This window comes from Cyprinus carpio, chromosome B19, assembly GCF_018340385.1.
Source record: "Cyprinus carpio isolate SPL01 chromosome B19, ASM1834038v1, whole genome shotgun sequence".
Lineage (NCBI taxonomy): Eukaryota > Metazoa > Chordata > Actinopteri > Cypriniformes > Cyprinidae > Cyprinus > Cyprinus carpio.
In genome coordinates, this window is record NC_056615.1 from 15,565,292 (window position 1) to 15,592,981 (window position 27,690).

The 27,690-nt window shown below is 36.1% G+C and overlaps 2 protein-coding genes across 7 annotated transcripts; both read left to right on the plus strand.

Moving 5' to 3' along the window:
* Positions 1-915: 915 nt before the first annotated feature.
* On the plus strand, positions 916-6,932 carry sesn2 (sestrin 2). Its single transcript, XM_042745951.1, has 10 exons — positions 916-1,450; positions 2,108-2,176; positions 2,358-2,546; positions 2,645-2,827; positions 4,150-4,359; positions 4,453-4,594; positions 4,892-5,004; positions 5,454-5,644; positions 5,900-6,044; positions 6,387-6,932. The coding sequence occupies exons 1-10, from the start codon at positions 1,445-1,447 to the stop codon at positions 6,471-6,473; spliced, it is 1,335 nt and encodes a 444-aa protein (XP_042601885.1). The 5' UTR covers positions 916-1,444; the 3' UTR covers positions 6,474-6,932.
* A 598-nt stretch (positions 6,933-7,530) lies between these two features.
* yrk (Yes-related kinase) lies at positions 7,531-26,596 on the plus strand. Of its 6 annotated transcripts, none has more exons than XM_042745946.1 (14): positions 7,531-7,813; positions 14,274-14,310; positions 16,586-16,851; positions 16,959-17,061; positions 17,252-17,350; positions 17,440-17,543; positions 18,494-18,643; positions 20,100-20,264; positions 21,663-21,818; positions 22,386-22,565; positions 23,417-23,493; positions 24,335-24,488; positions 24,783-24,914; positions 25,153-26,596. In XM_042745946.1, the coding sequence occupies exons 3-14, from the start codon at positions 16,641-16,643 to the stop codon at positions 25,359-25,361; spliced, it is 1,740 nt and encodes a 579-aa protein (XP_042601880.1). In that variant the 5' UTR covers positions 7,531-7,813; positions 14,274-14,310; positions 16,586-16,640; the 3' UTR covers positions 25,362-26,596. The 6 variants fall into 6 exon arrangements, with proteins under 6 accessions (XP_042601880.1, XP_042601877.1, XP_042601878.1 ...); XM_042745943.1 differs by lacking the exon at positions 21,663-21,818 and adding an exon at positions 14,800-14,864 and having other exon boundaries at positions 7,536-7,813; XM_042745944.1 differs by lacking the exon at positions 21,663-21,818 and adding an exon at positions 14,800-14,864 and having other exon boundaries at positions 7,536-7,813; positions 14,278-14,310.
* The last annotated feature ends 1,094 nt before the right edge of the window (positions 26,597-27,690 follow it).

Genomic DNA, 27,690 nt, shown 5'->3' on the forward strand with positions numbered 1-27,690 from the left:
TCTTTGTTTGTTGTGTCCTTGTTTTTGTGTGTCAAACAGATGTGCATTAGGCTTCATTTCTCTTTAATACAAGGTTACATAAGAGAAAATGTTCAGCGTAATTATTAGGAGCCCCAGGTACAGAAGGATGTATAGTGTAAGTGTAAGAGTCTGTGTACATGTAAAGCAGCTGTAGTTTTATAACATCAGCAGTAATGAAAGGTTGTAGATGAAGTGAATGAGGCTTTCTCTCATCAACTATAGAACATTTTCTATTACACTCAATGATCTTTTTCTTTAGGACCCCATTTTTATGTTGCATACAACACTCTTGTAATTTTTATGTTGGATAGTAAACCCATAACCCTTATTTATAGTTGAGGCAGTTTTTTTAACACTACTTTTAGTTTGCTCATGGTTTCTGAGGCTAAGCAAACTGACCTACCATGGTTCCTATCTGGTTTAAGCTAGGTGTTAATTTACTGACCAGCAACCATATCCAGTTTGACCAATTTAAGATTGCAAAGAAATGGAAGTAGCGAGAGATCTTTTCTTCTGTATTGTAATGTAAATGGATTATATTAAAAAAGAAAAGAAAACTGCATTAGGAGGACTTGGTTCTGTTGATGAAGTAAGAACTGAATGCTAGCTTGCAGTTGACTGTAAAATGGCAGGGTTTAGACAAACTAATATGATCAGAAAAATCCAGCATACGTCACCACTGAGACTAATAATGATATTCTGATTAAAATCATTTCAATAAAATAAAAAATTTAACATGCATTAATGAATTGTTCACAGTAAGATCATTAATATGCATTTAGAAAATATATAGGGTGAATTTAAATTTCTTGAATGTAAGATTATATGACTTGATAATACACGGATTTGTTGCTTGTTGATGGTCTACCAGGCCAGTAATGACCAGTTTGGACCTGTTATTATTTTAAAGCTTCCTGTCACTGACATGACAGGCTGTCAGATAAATGCTTCTGTAGAGCAGAGATAAGCTGTTAATCAGCGGGGAAACACTGCTCTGTCTCAAATGAATTTATGAAAAAATATATTTACGAAATGATTTATTCACTTTCATTTTCAACTATGAAAGTGTCAAGGCTTCTAAATTTTCATATTTACCTAACCAGGCCCTCAGCTATGTCAAGATGACTCGCTCACAGTTTGTCCATACAGCAGCACCAAACCGGCAGGTCATGTATGATGACAGCTGGGGCCCGGGAGCTCTGATCTCCGTTACCGGCGGGTTGCGTCATGCTGCGCCGGAGAGGTGACGCAAGAGTCCGGAGCTGTGTGTTCACGTACGCCACGCCTTCTCCCGGTGACGTTTCCTGCTTTCCAGAAGACGGTCTCTACAGGCGCAATGAAGTCATAGAGCATAAACCTTCCGAGACTTTCCCTCTTCATTATTGGGTTGAACCTGGGACTTCTGAACACTTACATTCGTCAGATGAAGGTGAGTTCATTTATGTGACCGAGTCCTTCTTGTGTCGGTGTCGGTGAGCAGGCGCCTGGTCTGTTTTTATACGGTTTGTGTACGGCTCACGGATAAACTTTACAGTCGATGCTCTACCTGAGCTATCATTTGATGTGTTCATTTCAGCCAGAGATGTTGATTTAAGTGTCCAGTTGTTCTAGTGAGCGTAACGCTATCTGTTAATGCCAAACTTGATGATTTTTTTACATTTATGAATCGGTCCGAATCGTTCACTGATTCACTGAACAAAGAACCATTTCCTTCTGACAACCGATAAATGAGCTGATAATAGAATTTGGGGTGAACACTTTGAGGCGAAAAATTACTTAAAAAAAAATGTTTAATAAAATGTATGAAATATGTATATGACTTGACTGTATGACATTTTTATCAACATAAAAAACTGTTGATTTTAATAAACCGCATGAAGTTGTAAAGAACTGCTGAATGGTTTTTAAACATGTTATCAGGATTTACTGAAATGATAGCTTGGTGACATTTATATGATAATGCATTGCACATTAATATCTTTCCGATGGGGTTCATATTTTTCCAAAAGTATTCAACTGGTCAACAAAGGGCTTTATATTTTCAGTGTCTTTATTAGTCTCTATTGTCACCCTTTCTTTTTCTCAGGAGGAAGCAGGAGTTGACCTACCCCAGGTGTTGCCCTCTGGGCCCAGTGCCTTTATCCCAATTGAAGAGGTGTGTGTGTGTTGTTTTTTTTTAACATGACTGTTTGTGAAATTTGTCTTTACATCCAATGAATGCAGTAGCTTTGTGTTTTGGTGAAAAGCTTATAATTAAATCTTAAAAATGTGTTATAAATATTGTTGTTAGTGTTTACAGAACAAAACTGTATTCTCTACATATCTGTTTGTTTCAGATTCTAGAGGAAGGGGCCGCACAGGAAGTGATGTCAGAGGCTCTGTTGTCAGAGGGACGTGCAGACCATATCAAAATGATGATGGGGCTACATCCCACCTACCTGACCTGTTTTCTGCGCACCCATGATGCTTTGTTCCAGCTGGATGGCCCTCTGCCTCTGTCATGGAGACATTTTATAATCATATTGGTAAGGGAAGAGACTTGGTACCTTTAGATTGCAAGTTTTAAACACAAATGAGTGTATGTTTATGGACTACACAACAGTAATTTTCTGTGTCTGTGCAGGCGTCTGCGCGTCACCAGTGCTCGTACCTGGTGCAGCATCACAGCTCTGCTTTTCTTCTTGCTGGTGGAGATGAGTCCTGGCTTAGAGGACTTCACTGTGCACCTCCCAAAATACAGCACCTGCAGACACTCAACAAACTGCTTGCACACAGACCCTGGATCATCACCCAGGAGCATATACAGGTGAAAAGCACAGATCATCAGTGTTATGGAAGCTACTCTGAAACCATAATTTCTAAGTGACACGTGGAAATTTGAAGTAGACACTCAAGCAACACATATTAAAAAGTATCCACCTTATTTTTCCCATAAGAATGGACAGGGCCATTTGTAAAGTTTAAAACAGCTTGTTTTGCTGCTTGATATTGGAAACTGGGGTGTGTCTTAACATATTATTTTAATGTGTTATCTTAATTATGAACACAGTGGTTTGTAGTGCAACCAGTTTTACCATTTTCTGCACTTTGTTATTCTTCTTGCTATTTCCCTACAGAGGCTAATGAACTGTGAATTCTCAGACATTCACAGAAAACGGCTTACTTCCGCATTAAAAAATAAGGTGGATATAGCTCGCTACAAGCTGCTAACAAAAAGAAGTTAGCTACTTTGGACAAACAATATCTTTATAATTTAAATTTCAGAAAATTCATTCTGAAATTAGGCATTTATTTAGAACATAAACATCTGTATTAGGGTGACAGCCTTAAACGGAATTACATTTTTATTTTTTATTTGACTTTTTAACATTTATCATTATTTTAATGGTTTTGTAATTCACTAAAGTGAATTAAGTAAAGCTGCATGTACAAAAAAATAGAAGTTCAGTGAGCATTTTTCAAAAAAAAAAAAAATTGTTTAAATATAATTTTGTTACTGGAAATTCCACAGTATTTTGGACTAGAGCTATGCTACTCAAAATGCAGTTATAATAGCTTGTAGAATTGCTACTATTATTTTTATATTTTGATATGTATTCTTTGTGTCATCTTGTTCTGTCGGTTCATTTTGGAAGGCTGTTTCCAAAAACGATGGCGTTCTGTTTGTGCCAAAAAAAACAGAGTTTATTGGTTGTACAATACATGTGTTTATGTCTGCTGTTATTGCTGTTATTTTATTTTTATTTTAGTTTTTTGTGTGAGTTTGTGTGCTGTCTTTTGTTGTTTGCTTGTGCCGATTTTCTTGTTGTGATTTCATCACAGTTTTATGCTTTATAAGTTGATGCTCTAAGTGATTGTTCTGCATCGTATTTAACAGATTTCCACAAAAAACTTTTTTTTTGTTGAATGTTGGGTTTTTATACCATCTTTCTAAAACTCTGAATTTTGTGACAAAACACAAAGATTTAACTTAATGACTAAAGATTAATTTACGTTTATAACAGAAAGATAAATAAAACTCATTATTTAAAAAAATTAAATTATTGTATTGTGCAGTCACCACTTATTTTCTACTGCCACTTATTTATAAAGAAACTTGTTCTAAGAAAAAATCTTCTGTATTCACAGGAGTTAGTTTGTCCTGGTGCAGAGGCTCGGTGGTCCCTGGCAGAACTGATTCAGGCTATTGTATTGATGAGTCATGCCCACTCTCTGGCCTCATTTGTTTTGGGTTGTGGTGTTCTCCCAGAGCCCGAGCAGTCTGCTGATGAGTCTCTCCAAATGTGTTCAGCCACAGAGTCCTGTTGTGCCCGAGACAAGGCCAGAAATCAGCAAGAGGTATTGAAATGTGACTGATGTATTGATCATAAGTAAAAGAGAATATTTAGTTTGTTTTGCTCCGGTAAATCTCTTTGATGGGTCTGTGCGCAGTGGTCTGAGGCTGTGAACGAGGTTAAGCTCTTGATGGAAAAGATGATGATAGTTCAGCAGCAAGGTGAAGAATTTACACAAGAAGAGATGGTTACTCGCTTTGAAAGAGAAAGGACTGAGAGTTTACTGGAACCTGCTGATGGTATGAACACACACATGCATAATTCAATACACCCAGTGGCAGGGTTTCTCCTGGGTCAAAATAGTCTTCTGTTGTAGTTTTTGGCTCTGCACATTACAGTACATCTCATAAATCACATTAAATATTATTATATTTGTGTTGGCTGCCACCAAGTGAAATTTTAGGCTTTCCTGAGCAAATTTTATGACATTGAATGCATTTTTTGCCCTAAGTTGAACAATTTAAATAACTTTTAATGGATGTTTCACATCTTTTTTTCTCTGCCTGACCTGTGTCATATTTTTGTATCCCTTACAGTACAGCGTTCTGTCCTTCCTGATTGTTTCTCGAGGTTTGTTGTGGATGCAGATTTTACTTACCAGGATTTTAGTCCTAGAGGAGTGCAGGCCCCCCCAACCATGAGAGCTCAGGTTGAATACTCTTCGATATTCTCAACAACATAACAACTGTGCATAGACTGTGCATTATTTTTGTTAAAGTATATAATATGTATTATATGTTGTTTTATCTGGTACTATTATACATGTACTGTTTTCATATTTATATTCTGAATTATCTTCTATTTTTATATATTCACTTTAATTTTGGTTTAGCTTTTAGTAATATATATTTTTTTTTTTTTTTTTTTTTTTTTTAAATATTTCTGTTTAGATAAATATTGTTTAATGCTTCAACTTAAACATATTTATTTAAACTAGTCACCAAGACAACATTTCTAATTTTTGTTTAGGTTTTTCATGTAATATTTCTATTTAATTTCAGCTTTATTCCAATTACCGAAAACTATTTTTAATAGTTTTAGCTAACAATAACAGCACTGGTTATATCATGATCTCTACATATGATTTTGTGCTTTCAGGACTATTCGTGGGAAGATCATGGTTTCTCTCTTATGAACAGGCTGTATGGAGAGATGGCACAGCTTCTGGATGAGAAATTTCAGGTGGTGTGTGCGCTCACGTATCACACCATGGCCATGCACTCGCACGTGGACACCTCAACACTCCGCAAAGCCATCTGGAACTACATTCACTGCATCTACGGCATCAGGTCAGTCATGCATGCATCATAGCCATGAAACGACCTTAGAACCTCAGCCATATGGGACAAAGAGTGGGTTAGGGTTATGTCTATATAAGAATGAAACCCAGTCCTTGTTATAATCATATTTAAAGACTGCACATTATGAGGAAAAAGGTAGACATAAAATACATTTAATTTTGGTGGTTTAAATTCTAAAATTGCTCTAATGTGAATCTAATGTGGATCTAATGTGCACTTGCATGTCATTGTTCACTTACACAGGTATGATGATTACAATTATGGGGAAGTCAACCAGCTGTTGGAACGCAGTTTAAAAGTGTACGTTAAGACAGTGGCTTGTCACCCGGAGAAAACCACACCAAGAATGTACTTCTCTTTTTGGAGGCAGTTTCGCCACTCAGAAAAGGTAGAGGACGTGTGAGATTTCTTATTTCTGATTCAAGTGTTTTCATATTTTATTAACTTTCATTTGCTTCCGCAGTGGTATTGAATTATGCTTGAATTGTTGAATTAATTTGCGTTTTGGAGTAATGTTTTAGTGGCCTCTAGTGGTTCTCTTCAGAATTAAACTTTTATTGACAGACTACAAACTCCTTTTAAAACTTACAACAAATAAAAAAGCCTTTAAATGTCTTTTCTAAGACTGATAACTTATAGAGAACTTAACTTCACAAGTGGATCTATCACTTAGGGGGTGGTAAAAATGGCTGTTTATTTCTTATTTAAGACTCTTTGTTCTTTTATCCAGGTCCATGTGAACCTGTTATTGATGGAGGCTCGACTGCAGGCAGCTTTACTTTATGCTCTCAGAGCAATTACACGCTACATGACCTAATATGCACACAAGAGCATTAAAACAAGGGACGTGTGTTAACACACAAATTGCACACAAACACATTTTAAAAGCACAAAGGCTCAAAAGCAATTTAGTTTCATTTTCTCTTTTCTTTCAAATATTTTTGGCTTATTTGGGCTGGTTGATCAGCTGCTGCTGGATGATAATTGGATTGGGGAGGCAGCGAATTTTGCACATGTGTTCTATGAGTAAATTGCAGTTGAGCTCTTTCTCTTATCATACTGTGAATGTGTCTTTGCCCTGCTGCAGTATTGTGTTCTGTATGTTTGTGCGTTTTGATGAATGTTTATATAAGTTTGACACTAAGAACTCTACATTGCCTATTTCTCTCTCAGATTGAGAGCTGATTTAATGTGGGGTAAGATGGATGAAAAAGCACATTTTGTTGTTGGTGTTATTTGTGCATTTTTATGTATAATAAAATATTTTACTATGACATTACTGTTTTGATTAATTTCTTTGCATATAATGTGCACGTTTTTTGTGAGCCCCCAAATATGCTTGATAAACTGTTATCTAACATAAAATTACCAACAAAATTGTTTATAATAACGTTTTTTTTTTATTGTATACATATTGTCGTTATTTTATCTAATGTTGTAAAACTGAACAAAAATAAATACTAAAAGACTATTTACACATTTGACAAGTTGATGAAAAAAAGAAAACCACTCAAATGACAACATAATTTTCTTACAATTAAGCACCTCCGAGTTTAAGGTCATACTTTGTACCCTAATCGTATATATATATTTTTTTCATCTTAACATGAATATCTCCATCCGCTGGAGCCAGGCAGAATTGCACTACCACCAAACAGCCACCAGGGGTCAGTGACGAACAAGAAACCCTTTCCGGTAGCAGCGCGGGTACCTGATAGTAGTGTTTAAAACACAGCCATGATGTATGCATATTTTATCGCATTAATATGTTTGCTACAGTCAATTACTTAGGTCTTTTTCTATGAAAATGGCAACTACTACTGGAAACTACCTTAAAACGGACTAAATGTTTGTGACGATATGAGACAAGACATAACGCTATATTTAGGTGGTAAAACCTCAGTACTGTGTAAAGCATTCAGCAAACACATTTAATTTCCCGGAAATAATTTGAATATGTAGAAGCGTGCAGCTGAGTGCTGACAGGAGGTGGAGTCGCTCGCGCTTCGCCTGGCGCAGAGTACGCGCGGAATTCAGCGCTTCCGGACACCGCGCGACTCGAGCGAGCGCATCCGCGGCCGGTTGACCGCCGCACCGACTCCCGTGTCTGTGCCTGATCCAGCTCTGTCACTGCCCGCCTGTTAGACATTCATAAAGGTAGGAATTATTTACTCTTGCTTACGCATTTTACTTACTAGCAGTTGCTTTTTGTTAATAAGAAACTGATGTGAAATAAGAAGTCTTTTTTTACTTAAGTGCCAAATGTCAGTGGCAGGTTCATATACGAGGGTCTATGAGAAATGAACTTGTTTAGGAATGTATGTAGGGTTTGAGCTGTTTAATTTGTGTGTGTTTTTGTGACATATCAGGACACAACTTTGTATAATGACATGGGTATGACACAGGTATTACAAGGAGAGGGTGACTTACAGTATGAGGACATAACCCATGTCCCCATTTTTAAAAACGCTTATAAACCATACAGAATGAGTTTTTTTGAGAAAGTAAAAATGCACAAAGTTTCCTGTAAGGGGTAGGGTTAGGTGTAGGGTTTGTGTAGGGCAATAGCACATACAGTTTGTAAAGTATAAAAACCATTATGCCTATGGAATGACCCCAGAATTCACAAAAACAAACAAACGTGTGTGTGTGTGTGTGTGTGTGTGTGTGTGTTATGGAATGAACTGTAAATCATTTTTAAGAGTGCAGTGAATGGTTAAATTGGGTTAGATGGTGGAAGCTGTTAGTTCCCCTAGGTTGTCTGCTGACTGTGTCTACACAAGTGAGAGGCAAAGAAGGTCGAGACACGCTGTGAGGGGTGAAAGTGAGAGCTGAGCTGATCTGAAACTTTTCAAATAATTAGATGAGCAAAGGAATCGGAAGCAGGTGCATTGAAGTTTCTTTGCAGTGCTTTCCATTCTTTATTCAGATTTTGCTGTTTGCATTATGCAACCAGTTTGTATGGGCTAAAGATGTGTGAATGAACCAAATTAGATGGAAAGCATGATAATGAGAACACAAAAATGAAAAGTTTGCTGCTGTGGCTTGAGAGCTTCAGTCTCTGATGTTATATTTAGACATATGTGCCGTTCATCTAGTAATATTGGCTGCTTTTCTGCCTAGTTTTATCATATCTTGTATTGTTTTGTTTTATTTCTCACTGTGAGTGTTAAACTGTTGATTCTTTGGTTCATTTATACATTTTTATGTATGTCAAGGACTATATCAGGCATCTTCCTCTCCAGTTTGGCAGTCTAAAGTGAAATAGCAAAGGAAAGACTGGACTGATGATGGGAATCTGAGCACTTTTGCAACTGAACTCTTTTCGTAATAAGTGAAATGGTCATTTCAAACTTTTATGTAGTTTAAATCAAATGGAATCAAATAGCAGTGAGTTTGCCGGAGAGCAAAAAACAGAATGGAATGTCTCCAGGACTAGATTAGGCCATAGGCTTCATCACTTCCTGTTCTGTACAAGGCCACTTCCTGGCTGCTGTCCCCTGGCGCTATGGGAGGAAGTGGGTGCGGTTGTCCGGTAAAATTGTCCAAAATGCAATGTTAAAACTGACCAAGTTAAAGTCTCGGTTACACATTTTAGCTCTTTTGTGAATCGCTCAGTACTGACGGGCGTCACCTGATGTATTCGTGCAGGATGAGTGTTAGAATAAGGTAATAAAGTAATAAAATGTGCTAGATTGTGTGGTTTGCAAAGGTTTCTTGTCTGTTAGGGTCTGTCTGACATTATTTTAGTTGAATCAGATGAATTTCACAACCTTCTGTTTAGTGGGAAAACGGAGAATCCACAATTGGTTTCATTAAAAAGAATCAATTGAGTTTTTTAGAGGAAAAAAGTACAAATGTTTTGTTTTGCATCAAGGCTACAATACTGGCTGTTCATGAAAGGCCTGTTCGTGGAATCTCACTCTGGAGGAAACTGACATCATGTGGAAAAAGGAAGTAGCTGTGTTTGTGACACCTGACTTACTGTTCCCAGGATACACTTTGCTATTGTCTTCTCTCTCTCTCGGCCTCTTTACCACTTTATCTCTCTGTTTCTCTCTTAATTTTGGTCTTGTACTGTATGTGTGTGTCTACAGTACAAGTTTGTCTAGAGGCTCATGTTTGTCTACTTGCACTGTGTGTATGCCTGTGGTTTATTTATTCAGAGAGTGTTTCCATGAAAGTTTTTGTGTATATGAATGTGTATCTGTGTGTGTGTGTGTGTGTGTGTGAGAGAGAGAGGATTGCAGTGTGACAGCTTGTTTCCCGGTGTCCTATCATTCCAGTTCCACTCACACAGGACTTCCTGTTGGGGGGGGAGGGAACTTCCTCTCCCTAAGTGCAGGAGAAGTGGGAAAAGGGAAAGCAAAGAATGAAGGAGATGCAAGAAAAGTATTTTGTGTGGGGCAACCTGTAGGATTGTCCTGGGCCCTGTCATATGTAGTGTACTTATTAGGCTTAAAAAAGAATGGGCCCAACGATTAAGATGTTTTCTCAGGCCTGTGAATTTTAGTGGTCATTCTTTTCAGAATAAAACTACCGAATTGTATGTGTATGTATAGTTTATGCATGTGTTTGTATTTTGCCACATTTCTGTATGACATGTTTTGGTTGCATGTGAAAGTTAGTCTAGCATTAGTCAAGTAGTCTATCTGTTTTTGCTTAGAAGCAATTCGGACTCAAAAAAAGCGAAAACATGAGGGTCAAAAAGTGAAGATGTACACAATGCGGTTACAGTATGTTTTATAGCAAAGAATTTAATTTTAAAAAGTTTTGCCAGTGATTATTTTATATATTACAGACAAAAGAATGGTTGATAATAAAATGCTTTGCTATATCTTATTAATAAATTGAGTGCAAAACACTGAAAATTATTTCAAATGCTACAAGTGAATTCAGACATTACAATGTTTATAATGTACAGTATGAAAACTGGACGTTCATTTTTAAATCTGCAAAATATTAAGTTAAATGCTGTCATTACATTATTAGTGTAATGATTAACTTTAAGAGTGTGTTTAATGGCAAAAATTATCTAAATGTAAAAATAGAGGAAACGAACATGTTCAGTTAAACATGTAAACTGATATGAATAAATTAATAATAATTTGTAATATCAGCTGTTAACCTTTTGTATTACTGATATAATATGCATTAGTCTAATGCATTTTTGTTTGGCTTTTTTTTTTTTTTTTTTTTTTTGATAAAACAGTTCCCAAGAATTATTTTATCCACTGAAAACTTCACAAGAAAGGTGTCAAGTGTTGTGTTTCTTCCAGTATGTTGCAAGGTGTCAGTGCGAGGGGGTTAAAACTGATGAATTTCATCATTTACAGTAGTCTCCATTATTGCTGAACGTCTTTGTCCAGCTGCAGTTTCTCACCATCTTCCTTCCACTTTCCCGTGTAGGTATATTCGTAGTAATCTATCGGCCTGTAGGTGAAGCATCTCGCTCCATCTAGAATTCAGAAGGGTGATGAAACACTCATCACACAACCTTAATACATGCTCATGAGGTTTGTTTCAGTTGTGATCTGATTACAGGCTTTGCTCTGGTGACAAACTAGATGGTCTTCTGCATTTGCTGTTGGTAAGCCCTTAAACCCTCAAATGCAATTTCCTCTTATCAACACAGCTGTAAATGCTACGGTTGGTGAGAATGTAGGAGGGCTCTGACATTTTGACACACATTGAGTCTGCCAGTTTGCAGCCCTGGGTGCTTTTACATTAAATTTTCATAACCTTCCAAGTCTAAAACAACTTAGACCCTTATTGTTTGATCAGTCATCTTCTTTGTGTAGTTTATTCTGTAGTTATATATTTTTTCATCTTCTTACCTAAAATAGCTTTTGATGAATATTGGCCTTTGGAATGTAATGTGTTTAAAGGTTTTTTAAAAGGTTTTAAAGGTCTTCGTTTTCAACTGTAACAATGTATTTTTTTGTTGTTGTTGCATAACAAGACTTTGTCACTACATTACATTTTTTTTAGTTGATGTGTGACTGATGGTGCTAACACGTGTACGTGTCAAACCTCTTTTAGAAAAAAGTGCGGTGTCTGTGTTCGCTGGTCTAGAATATATTTAAACGCTGGAAGTAGACTCGTCTCTTCTCTTCTGTTAAAATGGCGTCCATCGAAAAGATTGAATAGTGCAACAGGAGAAGAGATGCGTCATTTGGCTTCCTCTTTTTTTTAATCTTGATTGTTTCTCCTAAACAGCACTGAGATCAAACAGAGAATAAATTGAGATTTTGCTTAAGTCTCCTGCATCTGAGATATTTCTCCTGAGAAAAAGACCCCAGTAATCTAATACATCTCTGATAATATTAAGGACAGATCTCAACAGTGTCTGGGCTCAGAAGATACCAAAGTTTGCAATGAAGGCCAGTTTCATACTAGACCCATGTTCATTTGATTTCAAAATTCAGTTTGTTAAAAAAGTGATTATCAAAGCAAGTAATGGTTCATGTGACCTATAGTGCAGTTTCCAGTTGTAATGAAACCAGCCTGACTTGTGTAACCTATTGATGACACATAATTTGCAATTTATTATTGTGCATTTCTCATGACTGCTTGTCTTAGCCCTTGGAGAGCATATCGGATTCTTTGTATCTGTTGTTATGCACCTGTGGCAGATAAGCTCAAGTGCCATTCTGTCTGTGGTGTGGTGGTAAAGAGAGAAATGCTTCAGTAATAGTTTTTCTTAAACCTTTACCCGGCTACTGTGGTAAACAGTTACAGCTAATACATAGTGGTACACTATCAGAAACAAATGTGATGAAATTGTACATTTTGGGGTTGTCTGTACAATTGTCTGTACAATTCTGTACTTTATCTGAGCTGAAAGTTTATATATTAGTACGTTAGAGTGGTATTATACCCTTAGGTACTTCTTTGAACCTTTTAGGGGTACATTAAATTCAAAGATATCCCTTGGAGGGTACTGTGCTGGTTGTACCCCTAAACGTACAATTGCACAATTTTCTAAGAGTGTAGTCGGGTGGATGGTACCATAATTCAGTCAAAAAATTTAGAAATGTAGAAGCAGACGAAAGGGGTGTAATTGAACTCTGATTCGAAGAAAGCATCGGAACCAAATATAAGCCTAAACGTTGGAGATTTTAATATCAATTCAAACATTTCTTTAATTCCTTCAAATGACCTAAGCTGCGACCCGCATTGATTTCATAGCTCTGTGCCCATACTGAATGTCAACAGTTTGTCTGTTTTTATTTGTGAATTTTAGCAGAGACCACTTTGACAACTTAGAACTTCATTAAGTCTCCTGATCTCTGAAAGAAACAACTTTGAGCAATTTTACTTTCGTCATATTAAAGAAACCATAGGCCAATCTAAAAAAGAGCAAAAGATGGAAGTGTTCACCATGAAGTGCATCTCTATAGTTTATTTGGCTTATAAGTATAGAAACCAATCAAAAAGTGTTTTTAAGCTTGACTTGATGGCAAAATTGATACGTTCAGCATGTTATGATTTTTTTTCTGCACTTGATGCAGTCTCTGAACCGTTCCTCGTTTCTCTCACCCAGCCTGCTCTCCCTGTATTTCCAGTTCTCAAAACCTAAAGAAAACTCTATAAACAGGAGCTGCTTTTCATTACTTACACAAGTACTCATTTGCTTTCACTTGTGTCAACAACTATTCTCTTTTGTGGTCAGCTGTTTAATCAAACCATTATTTGTTCAGTCCTTTCTAACAAACATTGAATTTAAAAAGGACTTTTCAGGACTTTTTCAGTACTCACTTTTTCTTTTTCTAGACTAATGCATCAGTGCAGATTGAATTACACATGATTATCTGAACAGAAAATAAGATACGAGCACAAGCCGTTGTTTTTATTTGATGTGTTCTTTATCATCACTTATAATTTATTTATTGTAATTCTGCATATAGATAGGCTGAAGATATAAATGGGACAACAGGCCTGTGGAATCATGGGAAATTCTTGAAGAGACATGATAAAAATGGAAACAATAAGCATGGGTGGTGAACACTTCTGTATTGTTTTCTCCAGCAAAAATGATACACACCTATTGAAAAGAAAAGCTTGTGATGATTGTTGATTTGGTAAGCGTGACGTCTTTGTAAAGTTCGCAAGTGTGTGTCTGCATTGTGATATCTTCTGATGGGATGTTTATGTGTATCTAAGAGTAAGTTTGGAATATTTTCATGAGGCAGAGAGAAAAGCATAGATTGGACAGATTGTCCGAGGGGTGGAGCAGTATGTGTTGTTAATGTGTTGCCCCTTTGCAGCTGGACCCTCTCCCCTCAGCAGGAAATGAGGGGGAGGCTTTAGTGAGCTGGACAGGAAACGCTCACAAAACTGGCATCCTGTTGATCCACTGATGGTCAATCAGATAGAAATACAGGACATAGCTTTATACAGCGCAAAGAGTGGAAATTGTGCACACACCTACATTTTCAAGGGGAATTTTAACCAAGAACTTCCCTTTCTCTAGACAGGAAAGAAAAAGGAAGTAACGCTAAAAGTGTTAAGTTACAAAATATAAAGTCATTTCATTTTCTTACTGTCTGTTTCTTATATAAATGCATTGTGTTTTTCTTTTTCTTGCTTTCTCCATCTTTCTCTTTCTTCCCAGGAAGATGGTGTGTATGGAAAGCTGATGTGCGGATCTGGTGAGAGCCGAATCTGATTACACCAACCTTACACTCCCACAGTTCATTCATTACATTTACATACCAACCACTGCGAGAAACATAGTAGAAAACCTTCTCAACAATGGAAAACTCGTCATGTCATAACATAAACATCATCACTATACAGAGACCCCAAAATCAATCTGAACACTCAAGCTAGGGCTTCACGATTCAAAATAAAAATTAAATGGTCATATGACGTAGTGTGGTTATCTAATCACAATTGAAATAAATACATGTGCTGTGTGTTTTACAGTGTAGCGCAGCACTGTGTTGTTTTACACGCCATTTGTGCTTCCAGCTATTTTCAGCTGTACAAAACAGCTTGTTTTGCTGCTTGATATTGCAAACTGGTGTGTCTTACCATATTAATGTAATGTATTGTCTTAACTATGAACTTACTGATTTGTAGTGCAAACAGTTTAACAGTTTACTGCACTTTGCTATTCTTCTCGTAATTTCTCTAAGGTGGCTAATGACACGGAAGTCTCAGACATTCACAGAAAACAGCTTACTTCTGCATTGAAAATAAGGTGGATAGCATGCACAACATGCACAACATGCACCAACCATCTTCCTAAATTTTGTGTGAGAAGTGCTTATAAACCGGCTATTGTCAGCAAAAGAGAAGCTTTAAGGTCTCCCTGTGGTTTTCCACTGAAATAAAAGCTTGATGCTTTAAAAGAATATTTTAAAGCTTAGAAATGAAGACTAAAATATTAGTATTTAAATTTTACAGATATTACAGAAATTATTATAAAATATTCAGTTTAATATTTTACAGTAAAATATTACACTATTACAATAGTAATAAATGTTTAATGCTTATTTAACTTGTAGCACCTTAACTAAAATTAGTTTAATGTATATATATATATATATATATATATATATATATATATATATATATATATATATATAGCTATTTTTAAACTACATTTTTAATCACATTTTGATTTTTGATTTTTTTTTTTTTAAATCGTGCAGTCCTAACTTCAAGGGTTAGTTCACCCAAAAACACCCAATTGTGTTTTACTCAGCCTCGAGGAATACTAGGTGTATAGTATATGACTTTCTTCTTTCAGACGAATCCAGTTGAAGTTATATAAAAAAATGTCCTGGCACTTCTAAGCTCTGTCATTGCAGTGGGCGGGTGTTTCTATTCAACATTCAAATCATGTTAAATAAAGTGTTCGCAACCGTAATAAAACTTGTCTCATACGGCTCTGGGGGGTGAATAAAGGCCTTCTGTAGCGAATCCATGCATTTTTGTAAGAAAAATATCCAGATTTCATATGTAATAAACACTTTTCTCTCACTTCCGGTATCTGTCATACGCAGAAGCCGTTCCGGGTGGATGACGGAGGACGTATGCGCAGCGCCCATCTGAGATATGCTGGTCTCGCGAGTTTGTTTACAGGAGCAAAGGAAACAAAATTTCCTTACTTTAGCAAAGGAAAACCAGTCTCCTCTTGGCTTATATTGAAATCCTCTGACATTTTTTTTTTACAAATACAAAACAGCCAGGGGTGTTTGTGGTCCACACAGAACTCTTATTTGACATCGCCCCAATTTACTGTAACCGTTACATGCTACGCAAGTCTTTTTTTATGCCACGCAAGTCTACAGTGTGCACGTGAGACAGTGTGTTCTTCTGTTGTCTTTGACAGCTTTTAGGTGCGTTATTGGAAGCACCACCCTCTGCTTACATGAACGCATCACCACCGCATCAGCACGGAAAACATGGGGAAATTTTTAAAGACAATAATCGCAAAACCTATACGATATTCTATAATTAAATCAACTAATCGAATATTAGAAAATCGCGACCCATCCCTACCGCATAAGACAGATAAGTGTTTTTTTACGCTTGAAATATGATTTTTTTTTTATACAAAAACGCATGGATTCACTATAGGAGGCCTTTATTCATGACCCGGAGCCGTGTGAGGCACGTTTTATCACGGATGCGTGTGCTTTATTTGACGTCTTGTGCACTGTTCAACAGAAACACCCACCCACTGCAATGATAACACTTGGAAGAGCCAGGACAATTTTTTATATTCGTCTGAAAGAATAAAGTCATATACATCTAGAATGCCTCGAGGGTGAGTAAAACACAGGCTAATTTTAATTTTTGGGTGAACTAACCCTTAAAGTCAAAAACTTTAAACCAATGTTGTTGCATTAAATATCAAGTAACCTACTAAATAATACTGTATCTAATTAATTCCTCTTTATCTTGTTTCAATAGGAAGAAGCTCTGTTTCCAGGGTGATGAGCTGTGTGCTTTAAAAATATAGAATATTATGGGCTGTGCTTGCTGTAAGCAGAGGAAGGCCAGTAAAGCTGTGTCGAGTCCCAACTTGTGTGACACAGGCAATGGGACCCAGGCATCAGAACCCTCCCGTTACATCGCAGATCCCACTTTTAACTCTGGGATGATCCCCAACTTTAATGATTTTTCCAACCCTGCTCCATCATCCAATTTCACCTCGTCCCGCCCAGCCCCCATCACAGGTGTGTAAAAGTGTGTGTTGAGGTGTGATTTTCAGTGCTGTTTATCATGACAGAGTAGATAAGAGCGTTACTTCCCTTAAACCAATTATGTTTGTGTGTTTGTTCAGGAGGCGGTGTAACGCTCTTTATAGCCCTTTATGACTATGATGCACGTACAGAGGATGACCTGAGCTTCCAGAAAGGAGAAAAGTTCCATATTATCAACAATACGTGAGTTCAAAGCAGGACAGTTAGAATAAGATTCACAGTCTTTTAAAACTACAAATACCAGACATTTCTTCCTTTTTTTGGTTTGCTTCTCTCTCTGTTGTTCCCCTTGTCCCTCTGTCTCATTTCCTTTATTCTCATCTGTTTGTACCACTTTTTGATACTTCTTTCTCTGTCCCCTGTCCCTCCACAGCGAGGGTGACTGGTGGGAGGCTCGTTCTCTGGACACAGGGAAGTCTGGGTACATTCCTAGTAACTATGTGGCCCCTGTGGACTCCATACAAGCTGAGGAGTGAGTTACATGTGAACATGCTATTTCAGGATTTTATAATGACATTATATGCAAGCTTTACAGTAAATTATTGGTGTGTGTCCATGCAGGTGGTATTTTGGTAAGATGGGCCGGAAGGATGCAGAACGACAGTTGTTAGCGCAGAACAATCCTAGAGGGACATTCTTAATACGAGAAAGCGAGACAACAAAAGGTAAATGATTTTAAAGTTAATTTATCAGTATTTATATTTACATTTTGCAGTCAGTAGAGACAAATATGTGATGTCATGTAGTATTGTGATTAATCGCTTATTTTATATTTTTTGTAGCTAACATGTTAACACGTTAATTTTTTTAAGAAAAAAAAAAAGAATTATTGCAATTATTGGTTTCAGTAGTTTGTGTAAATGGGAAATTTATGTGCATAAATGCTGCCATTCAAAAGCTTGGGATTAGTAAAAAAATATGAATGAATGCTTTTGCTCAGCAAGGATTTATTAAATTGATCAAAAGTAACAGTACAGAATTTTTACTCAGTTACAAAAGGTTTCTATTTTAAATAAATGCTATTCTTTTGAACTTTATATTCATCAGAAAATAATATATAAATATATTAATATAATTAATAATAAAAATATATTTAAATAGAAAACAGCTATATTAAATTCTAATAATATTTCACAATATTGCTGTTGCCGACCCCAACTTTTGAACAGTAAATGAAAGTGTCAGCAGTGTTTTAAAATGAACTGTGTTAAATATATTAAAATAATCCTTTGAATTAACATTTATAGTCTACTATAAGTGCATAGAAAAAAAATTTAGTTTACATAATTTCTCTTACAGTGCCATTCAGAAAGAACAACGATTAGAAACATTCAAAAAAGCTGGAGAAATATCTGATGATATCCAGCACAATAATGTTGCTCAATACTGTAGAATAATGGAGGTTCTGTAATGCAGTTTATTTCAGTAGAAGCCCAGAATGAGAAGTTAAAACAAGATGATGCAACAATACCTAAATGCCAGTGAAGTTGTTTAGTACTGACTGAAAAGATATTTGTTAATTCTTTCTAATATTTTTTATTAATAAAAATGTTTTTAAATCCATTGATTTCATCTCGCCAACAAATTTGAGAGCATCTTTTTGCCCCCTCTTTAGGAGCGTACTCTTTGTCGATCAGAGACTGGGATGATGCGAAGGGGGATCATGTCAAGCACTATAAAATTAGGAAGCTGGACAATGGTGGTTATTACATCACAACAAGGACACAGTTTGATACCGTCCAGGAGCTGGTGGTGCATTATACAGGTCAGTGCAATACATGTACACCTCACCCTTAACATACTGTGATTTCAAAATGCATGACAGTACATTTCAAGTTTTTTTTTTATAGATATATAGATTTTGTCTATATTAAAGAATTTCCTCAGAAGGAAGCATTGTTTAGTGGCTCTGTATGTGACGTGTTGATATTTACTGCAAATAAAGTTATCAACAGGTCAGTTTATCTTTGCCCATCTTCATTTCCTCTTTTGTTGCCCAAATGACTTCTCTGCTTCGTCTGAGTGCATAATTTGTATCAGTTCTGTTAGTGATCCTCCTACTCAACCTGTGAGTCTGGTGCTATCAGCCTTCCTGTTTCACTGTTATTGTTGAATCTAGTCACTTGCACACACCCACATGCACATATACTCTCATGAATAGAGGTTCTTCTCAGATCGACCACTTCAACTGTAAAACTAAAATTGGGCCACCTAACCACCCCAAATATGGGGCAAACCATTACCACGGAGCAGTTACTTTCAGTTTTGAGTGCTGAACAATTTTCCCTTAGTTTCTAATCTACATATTGAAATGTACTAATCTAAATTTTACCAATCTGCTACTTTAATTGAAATGAACTGGAGTAGTGCTGATCCCTAACTAATAAGTTAGACTGAACTCTAGCATACTCTGAAAAGTGACAGTTAAGACATTTATGATGTTTCAAAATATTTCCATTTCAAATAAATGCTGTTCTTTTGACATTTCTGTTCATCCAATAATAATGAAAAATTGATCATGATTTCCATAAATATATTAGACAGCACAACTGATGCTTGAGCACCAAATTATCATATTAGAATTTCTGAAGGATCATGTGGCTTCTGTAATGATCCTGAAAATGCAGCCTTGCCATCACAAGAATGACATTTGATTTTAAGATATATTCAAATAAAAAGCACATATATTAAATTATAATAATATTTCATAATTTTACTGTATTTGTGACCAAATTAATGCAGCATCAGTGAGCATAACAGACTTTGAAAGATATTAAAAAATCTTACTGACCCAAACTTTCAAACAGTAGTAGACAGTAAAAACACTATCACAAATTGATGTTAACACAGTAAGTGTTGATATGAGCTGATAAATCCATCTCGTCTTTATACTACAATAATTATTATTATTATTATATTTAATAGAATTATAATTACTATACTATAAGAATACTTTAGCATAACTCAACCCAGCAACACAGTCTGACATGCTGCTGCTGCAACAGCCACTGACTCTCAGTGATCTCTGTCGCCCTCTGCTGAGTGAACATGTATCATTCAGGTTTTTCATGCATATGTGTGCTTCTTTAATCTGATTTGTACAGCATTTTGTGTATTTATAAATGTTTGTTTTATATAGCCTGTTGTTTGTGTCTTCTTTGCATCTTTGTCTTCTCTCGTATCTATCTGTGTCTTTCTTTTCTCCGTACTCTGTTCTTTAGAGCGTGCAGCAGGGCTGTGCTGCCGTTTGATTGGCAGCTGTAGGCGGGGCATGCCTAAGCTGGCTGACCTGTCAGTGAAGACTAAGGATGTTTGGGAGATTCCCAGGGAATCACTTCAGCTCATTAAGAAACTGGGCAATGGCCAGTTTGGTGAAGTGTGGATGGGTAGGAACCACTAAAAGCATGGGAAGGAGGGAACAAAACTCGCACACCTTGCCCATCCTGCCTGTGGTACAGAGCCTTGCAATTATATTAAATTTTTTAAAGAGCTAGTTCATCCAAAAATTACAATTCTGTCATAGTTTACATCGTTGCTCTCATGTTGTAACATGATTGACTTTATTTCTCCTGTGAAACACAAAAGATATTTTAAAGAACGTTGAAGGGGTGGGCAATATGACTTAAATCTTATATCATGATATGAATCATTTTATTTCACGGTAACAATATATATCACAACATAGTTATTTTTTTATTTTTTTTTTGCTTTAAATAAGGTCTTAGTGATATCAAAATCTTTGATACTATTACAATTTCATAATTCTTTTCACCAGTGTCAATATCTCAAAAGAACTATTATTATGCTAAATTTAAGAAAAACTAACTCAAGCTCACGATTATGTAAGAGTAAGAAACTAATTACAAGCAATAGGACAAAAAAACTACAGTAGAACAAATAAGTAAGAAATGCTACACACATATATAAATGTGTAATGTATAAAGTAGTCAAATGCATAAAACACTGCATATTTTTCACTGTATAAATTAAATATATTTCTTCTTATTAAAGTTACAAAGTTATTTAGTCAAGAGCAGTGAGAGATTTTCTCCATTTTGTTGTTTGATTAAGATGAATGACAGACAGGAATATTAGAGTGCTGTCACTTTAAGAGCTGCTCGGATCTAATATTCTGTTACACATGTGTTTTCTTTCTTATGTATTTCAGACAGCGTGCGCATATAGCAAAATGATTTCTCTTCCACTGCTGTTTGTTTCAATGGCTTAAAATCACTTGTTTTTAAACATCAATTCCATGCAAAGATAAGTGTTTATGTGCACAGCAACATCACGTGAGTGTGTAAAGCAGTAGAGATGATAGTCCACAATCTCTCCAGGTTGACAGATTTCTACTGGTTAATCGTGTCTACCAGTATATTGCAAAAAAAATCTTAAAATGTCTTCTTTTATGTTCCACAGAAGAAAGAAAGTCACATACGTTTGGAATGACATGAGGGTAAAAATATATATATACAGAATTTTTTCATTTTTGGTGAAATATCTCTAAATGATTCTCTCATTATAAGGCAGTTATCCTGTGTTTATTTCTGTTGAAAAAAAAAAATCTTTACAATTTTACAATAAAAGACTTCCATTGTAGTAAACTGCGAAAAGAGGTCCAAACTATTTTGCAAGGCGCTGAAGATGAAAGTTTGGAGGCCAGGGATAAAACGTAAAGGCTGTGCTGTTTTTGTTCTCTCCCTCTGGTCCTTCTAACATTGCATGCCACCCTGTTTCCCTCCTCTCCCCCCCACCCTCTCTCTCTCTTTCAACACCCTCAACAGGTAGTAATGATGGTTTATGTTGCTACTTGACTAAAGCCTGTCCAAATGCCACGCCCCAAACAATGGGTTTAGGGCGGGATGCCTGGGAGATCGCCCGGGAAACATTGCAGCTCAACAGGAAGTTGGGTCAGGGTTGTTTTGGCGACGTCTGGATGGGTGAGAGGGACACGACGATTCCCAGTGTTGCTCTCCATGTCAGCATTTGCTAATGCTACAGCCAGTGTTTCCAAAGGCGCACTGGCTTTCTTTGCCACTTTAGCATGTTTTCCTATGTCTGTTTCAATCAATATGTTTTCTAAAATTTGGTCAATGCAGTCATAATGAAAACAGAATATGAAAAGGTTTGTGGGCCGTTCACAATGCTGAACATTTAAAATGCTGTGATTGACCCTGCTTTGTCAAGCATAAGTCCATGGCTCTGAACTGTCAGCTAATCCCCAATATAGTGCTACGTCAGCTAAACCTCAGTAGCATTTTAGGACTGTGTCAATGTTCATTGTGACATTAAAAATGCAACAGCACGAATACATTAAAAAAAAAAAGTTCAGCTCTTTCCCAAGAGCTGAGTGTTGTGTTGTGTTGTCTGCAGCAATCCCAGCTTCCTGTTGCTTTGGTGTGTGGCCATATTCCATCTGTTTCTCTTCGTCCCATTCTTTTGTCCCTCAAACTTTGCCATGTTCAAATGGCTCTTCCCACTGTGTCTGACACTATTTCAATGTGTAGGCATGTGGAATGGCACAACTAAAGTTGCAGTGAAGACCCTGAAGCCAGGCACCATGTCTCCAGAGGCCTTCCTGGATGAGGCCCAGATCATGAAGAGGCTCCGTCATGATAAACTGGTACAGCTGTATGCTGTGGTGTCTGAGGAGCCCATCTACATCATCACTGAGTTCATGAGTCAAGGTATGGACAGTTATAAGAATATCTTCTGAGTGAATACAAAGCCAAAATGATTATATGCATTAGCATTCAAAGGTTTGTGGTTGGTAAAATGTTTTTGAAAGAAGTCTCTTATGTTCATCAAGGCTGCATTTACTTGATCAAAGATGAAGCAAAAACAGCAATTTTGTGAAATATTATTTCAATTTATTTTATCAATTTATTTATTTTTTAGTGCTCCTGTAGCTCAAGTGGTAGAGCATTGCATTACGAAGCGCAAGGTTGGGGGTTCGATTCCCCGGGAACACATGATAGGTAAAAATTGATAGCCTGAATGCACTGTAAGTCGCTTTGGATAAAAGCGTCTGCTAAATGCATAAATTTAATTTAATTTAATTTAATTTAATTTTATGCAATGCAACTATTTGAATATAATTTAAAATATAATTTATTTCTGTGATGGCAAAGCTGAATTTTTAGCAGTCATTACTCCAGTCTTCAGTGTAATCCTTCAGAAATCATTCTAATATGCTGATTTGTGATTGAAGATACATTTTCATATTGTTATCAACTGTTATTAACAGTTTTGGATGCTTAATATTTTTGTGGAAACTGGTACATTTTTCAGGGTCCTTTGATTAATAGAAAGTTCAGAAGAACAGCATTTATTTGAAACATAACTGTCTTTACTTTCACTTTTGACCAATTTATGGCAGAATAAAAGTATTATTTAATTTAAAAAAAAATTACTGACCCCAAATTTTTGAATGATAATGTATGTTTCTGTATTATACAAATAGAACAAAAATAATTTAAATAAATTAATTTATATAAAGGTATATATAATTTTTTTCCTTGATGCTTTTGTGATTTAGGAAGCTTGTTGGACTTCTTGAAAGATGGAGATGGCAGAAATCTAAAATTGCCTCAACTTGTGGATATGGCAGCCCAGGTAAGGCTCCTTAGTCGACAAATATCTAGCAAACATTTATTATCCACTACTGGGACAATCCTTCAGAAGTGTTGTCAAATGGTTATGGTTGGAACCAAGAACCATTTCTTATTTAGAACAATTCCTGAACAAATTAATCTTGTAATATATCATAATCAAGGCCATAGATAGATCAGCCTGTAGGATTTATATTAGCATGAAATGTACACAACTGGTTATTTAACCAAGAGCAGTTAAATAACTGCTCTTGGTCACTTGTCACTTGTCACTTTAATCAGACTTAAGATATTTTTAATAAGTGATTTTTTTGCACTAAAAATCTTTTAACTGCACTGTTGTTGACTTCATTGATTTGCACTATATCTGTCATTTACCTTGCGCTGCTTTATTTAACTTTATTTTTAACTTTTATTTTTATTATATGTCTTTTATATGTCCTTTTTTTTTTTTTTTTTTTTTTTATAAATCCCTTATTGTATAATTGTATCTACATTTTATATTTGATCTAGGTTATTTTTTTAGGCTTTAATGTTAATGTTATCTGTATGCACCGGAGACTGAGAGTAACGCAATTTCGATTCTCTGTATGTATGTACTGTACATGTGGAAATTGACAATAAAGCAGACTTGAACTTGAATAAGAGAACCATGTACCATAGACATTCTGCACAAGGTCAATCACCCTAAAACCTTCAAACCATAGAAGACATAAGATGCCTCAAACAAATATGCCAGTCCTTCAGATAAGCTCTACGAAGCATCTTGAGCGCATGTCTTTATTAAAACTAATATCAGTCTCCCTTCTTAAGTATGTTGATGAAAGTGCTTTTATTTCTTCTAGATTGCTGCAGGCATGGCCTATATTGAGCGGATGAACTACATCCACAGAGACCTGCGAGCTGCCAATATCCTGGTTGGAGACGGTCTGGTCTGTAAGATTGCAGACTTTGGGCTGGCTAGACTTATCGAGGACAATGAGTACACAGCTAGACAAGGTCATTCACAATCTATGACCCAAACTTGATCTTAATCTACTCAGCATATTTCTACAATCTGCCATAGTTTCCTCCTTTATTTGATACTATCAAACATTGTTTATCTCTTCCTTGGCCTCTACTCGATTTCATTCCAGCTCTTTTTGTTTTAATATTCATTTTACTGCACTATAGTTTTCATCTTTCATTACTCTATTTTGGACTGCTGTATCTCAGCACTTTCTATTTGATCTGTAATTTTCATAAATCATGATTCAGTGTGCTGAACCGATTGTCATGATTCTCATATTATAGGAGCAAAGTTTCCGATAAAGTGGACTGCCCCAGAGGCTGCTCTGTATGGTAAATTTACCATCAAATCAGATGTGTGGTCTTTTGGTATCCTACTGACTGAGCTCATCACCAAGGGCAGAGTGCCTTACCCAGGTGTGTCTTCACTGAACCACTATGGCTACACTTTTATACACTGTCTGTTTGCTTCTTTCTCTTGTATACAGATATAAACTTTTTATTTTTAACATTTTAGTTTAATATTTTACTTTAAAACAGGCATTTTAATTTATTTTAATATTAATAAAAAATCAACTCATTTAATTCTCATATGGATCACCTGTTGCTGCACAAATACGTTTATTTTTGTTTCTGTTTGTATGAATTTGTGTAGGGATGAACAACAGAGAGGTTCTGGAGCAGGTGGAGCGTGGATATCGAATGCCGTGTCCGCAGGGCTGCCCGGCGTCTCTGCATGAGTTGATGGTGCAGTGCTGGCGGAAGGATCCTGACGAGAGGCACACCTTTGAGTACCTGCAGAGCTTCCTGGAGGACTACTTTACTGCCACTGAACCCCAGTACCAGCCTGGAGAAAACCTGTGATAGACACATATACACTTAAGTGCATTAGTTCAATATATCCTTCAGGAAAGATGCAATTGCCTTTACTTTCTATCACAATACCTCCATAAACTGATTTTGATCCATGGCCCTGCAATCATAAGCTCCATCTGAACATGCTTTAGTGCAATTCCTCATTCTGTGCTTCAAACTGAAAAAAACGTTCCAAGATACTGCTCTCAAACTGCAAGACTGGGTCACTTTATAAGTCTGAAGTAATACAATGGTCAATGTTAATGTTGGTTCTTTAACTTAAAATACACCAACACATTAATGCTACCATATTAATGCTTCATCTCTCCATTAAACCAATAGCAATTAGTTACCTATTCAATCATATTACTATATCCACCACTGTATTTGAATGTTCTGTCTCTTGTAGACTATTTAAGTCATTTCTAATGGGTGCCTAGTGGAGAAAATTTCGCTCTGATATACAGGTAGAACAAAAGAATCTCTACTAGGCATTCAACAGTGACCTGGATAACTGAGATTTTTTACAGACTTATCTAATCTGTGGTATGTTTTGTGATTAATGTGATATACAGGTCTAAACTCCAATAACAGAGAAAGCTCTTCCAGCTCAAGAGCAAGCCACATGAACCTTTTTTTTTTTTTTTTTTTTTTACATACGATTCAGTTTCTGAATGTGCATTTTTGAATGTAACAATTCAGTCTTTCCTTTTTTATCTGGCAAAAAGTAAATTGAATGCAAAGGAGCCAAAAATGAAATCTTGAAATATTAGTGTATAAGTCTCAATGCACAGCTAACAAGGATGTGCCTTTATAGTCTTGCATTTGTTTCTTTAGGCTTTGTTCACTTAGCTAGTCATGTTATTGCTTTCTAATAATCCTTTTTGTTTAACTTTGAATATAACAATCCTGTATTATCTTATTAGAGAGCAGTTCTGTTGTATAATAGTGGGCTTTATTGTGGCTTTAAAGACACAGTATTGACATTCAGAAAAGACTTCCTTCAGAGCTGTCTTTTAAAATGAGAACAAAACTACTGTTTTTTTTCCATCATTTTACACTGTATTTTTACATTTTACTTCATATCTCAATTATTTCGTTTTTATAATTTAAGTGGATATCAAACCTGTGCCCTTATTCAGGATCAATGATACTCTACGGGGATAGACTGTAACCCTGAACTGAAGAATGTGTATTACAGTTATGTAATGTTTGTGCCATTTTATTATACTGAGCTTACTGAACCCATGCGTCTAACATGTTTCTTTTACTCTGCATGCAAATCATACACTTTTGCAGGATGCTCTCACCTTTATTTATATAGGGCTTTATACAATAAAGCATCTTCAGTAATGAACAGAAAAATAACAATCATTGATTCAACAGGCAAATCCAAATTCTGCTTTAAAGAATCTCAAAGACAGAAAAATGCTCAATTGCTTGCGGCTGCATTCATATGCTCTTCACTTTACCGTCCACAAGATGGCAGAAGAACCGTAATGTGGAGACTTGGAGATGTGCAGGGTTTTTAGTATGCTGTATTGGTTTATTAATTATCCTGCTGGGGTTTGTAGTCATGATGGTACATTCCATACCTGCACTGAGCTGGCACTTTGTTCTTGCTGCAGATTTGAGTTTAACGTTTATAAATTAAACAGCTTGTTGCATCTACATTTTGCTGCAGCAGAGTAACGTGTTCCTCTGCAGCCCTGAGGATGTGTGTGTTGATGATTAATTTCTAGCACATTTCAGCATTTGTCCCCATTTATAAAAATCAGATGTTACCAAAAAAAGAAATATAAGTGGTGGAGCAGGTAACAGCTGTGTAGCTTCAGATATGAAAATTCTTGTAGCTTGACTTTGAGTTTCTTCTTGCAATCTGTGTTTTTAGATTTCAGGCTGTTTATTTCTTATTTAGTATACACATCTATTAAGTAAACACTTCTTCCCGAACTGATTTAATTTTCTCTCTCTTTTTTGTATGAAATTTTCTTTTATTATTTGAACACTTTTTAAACATCTACCCATTTTATAGTGAGGTGCAAAAAAATTTATTTTTACAACATAATATAAAGCTCAGTTCCCTAACCTGTATATGACTGTATAATACTGCTAGCATTGTGTATATGCCTATAATACTATAATCAAAACAACAAAGGAGTTCTCTGAGGGCCCACCGGGTGCTATAGACGCAGCACAACTGAATACATCAATGCAATCAAATAAAACTGCAATTAGTCACAGTGCAATGTTATTAGGACAGCCAAAGAATATAGATATACATTTCTCCAAGTCCAGTTTTTTAAATGGTAAAGGGAATGTTGAAAGAGCTTGGACC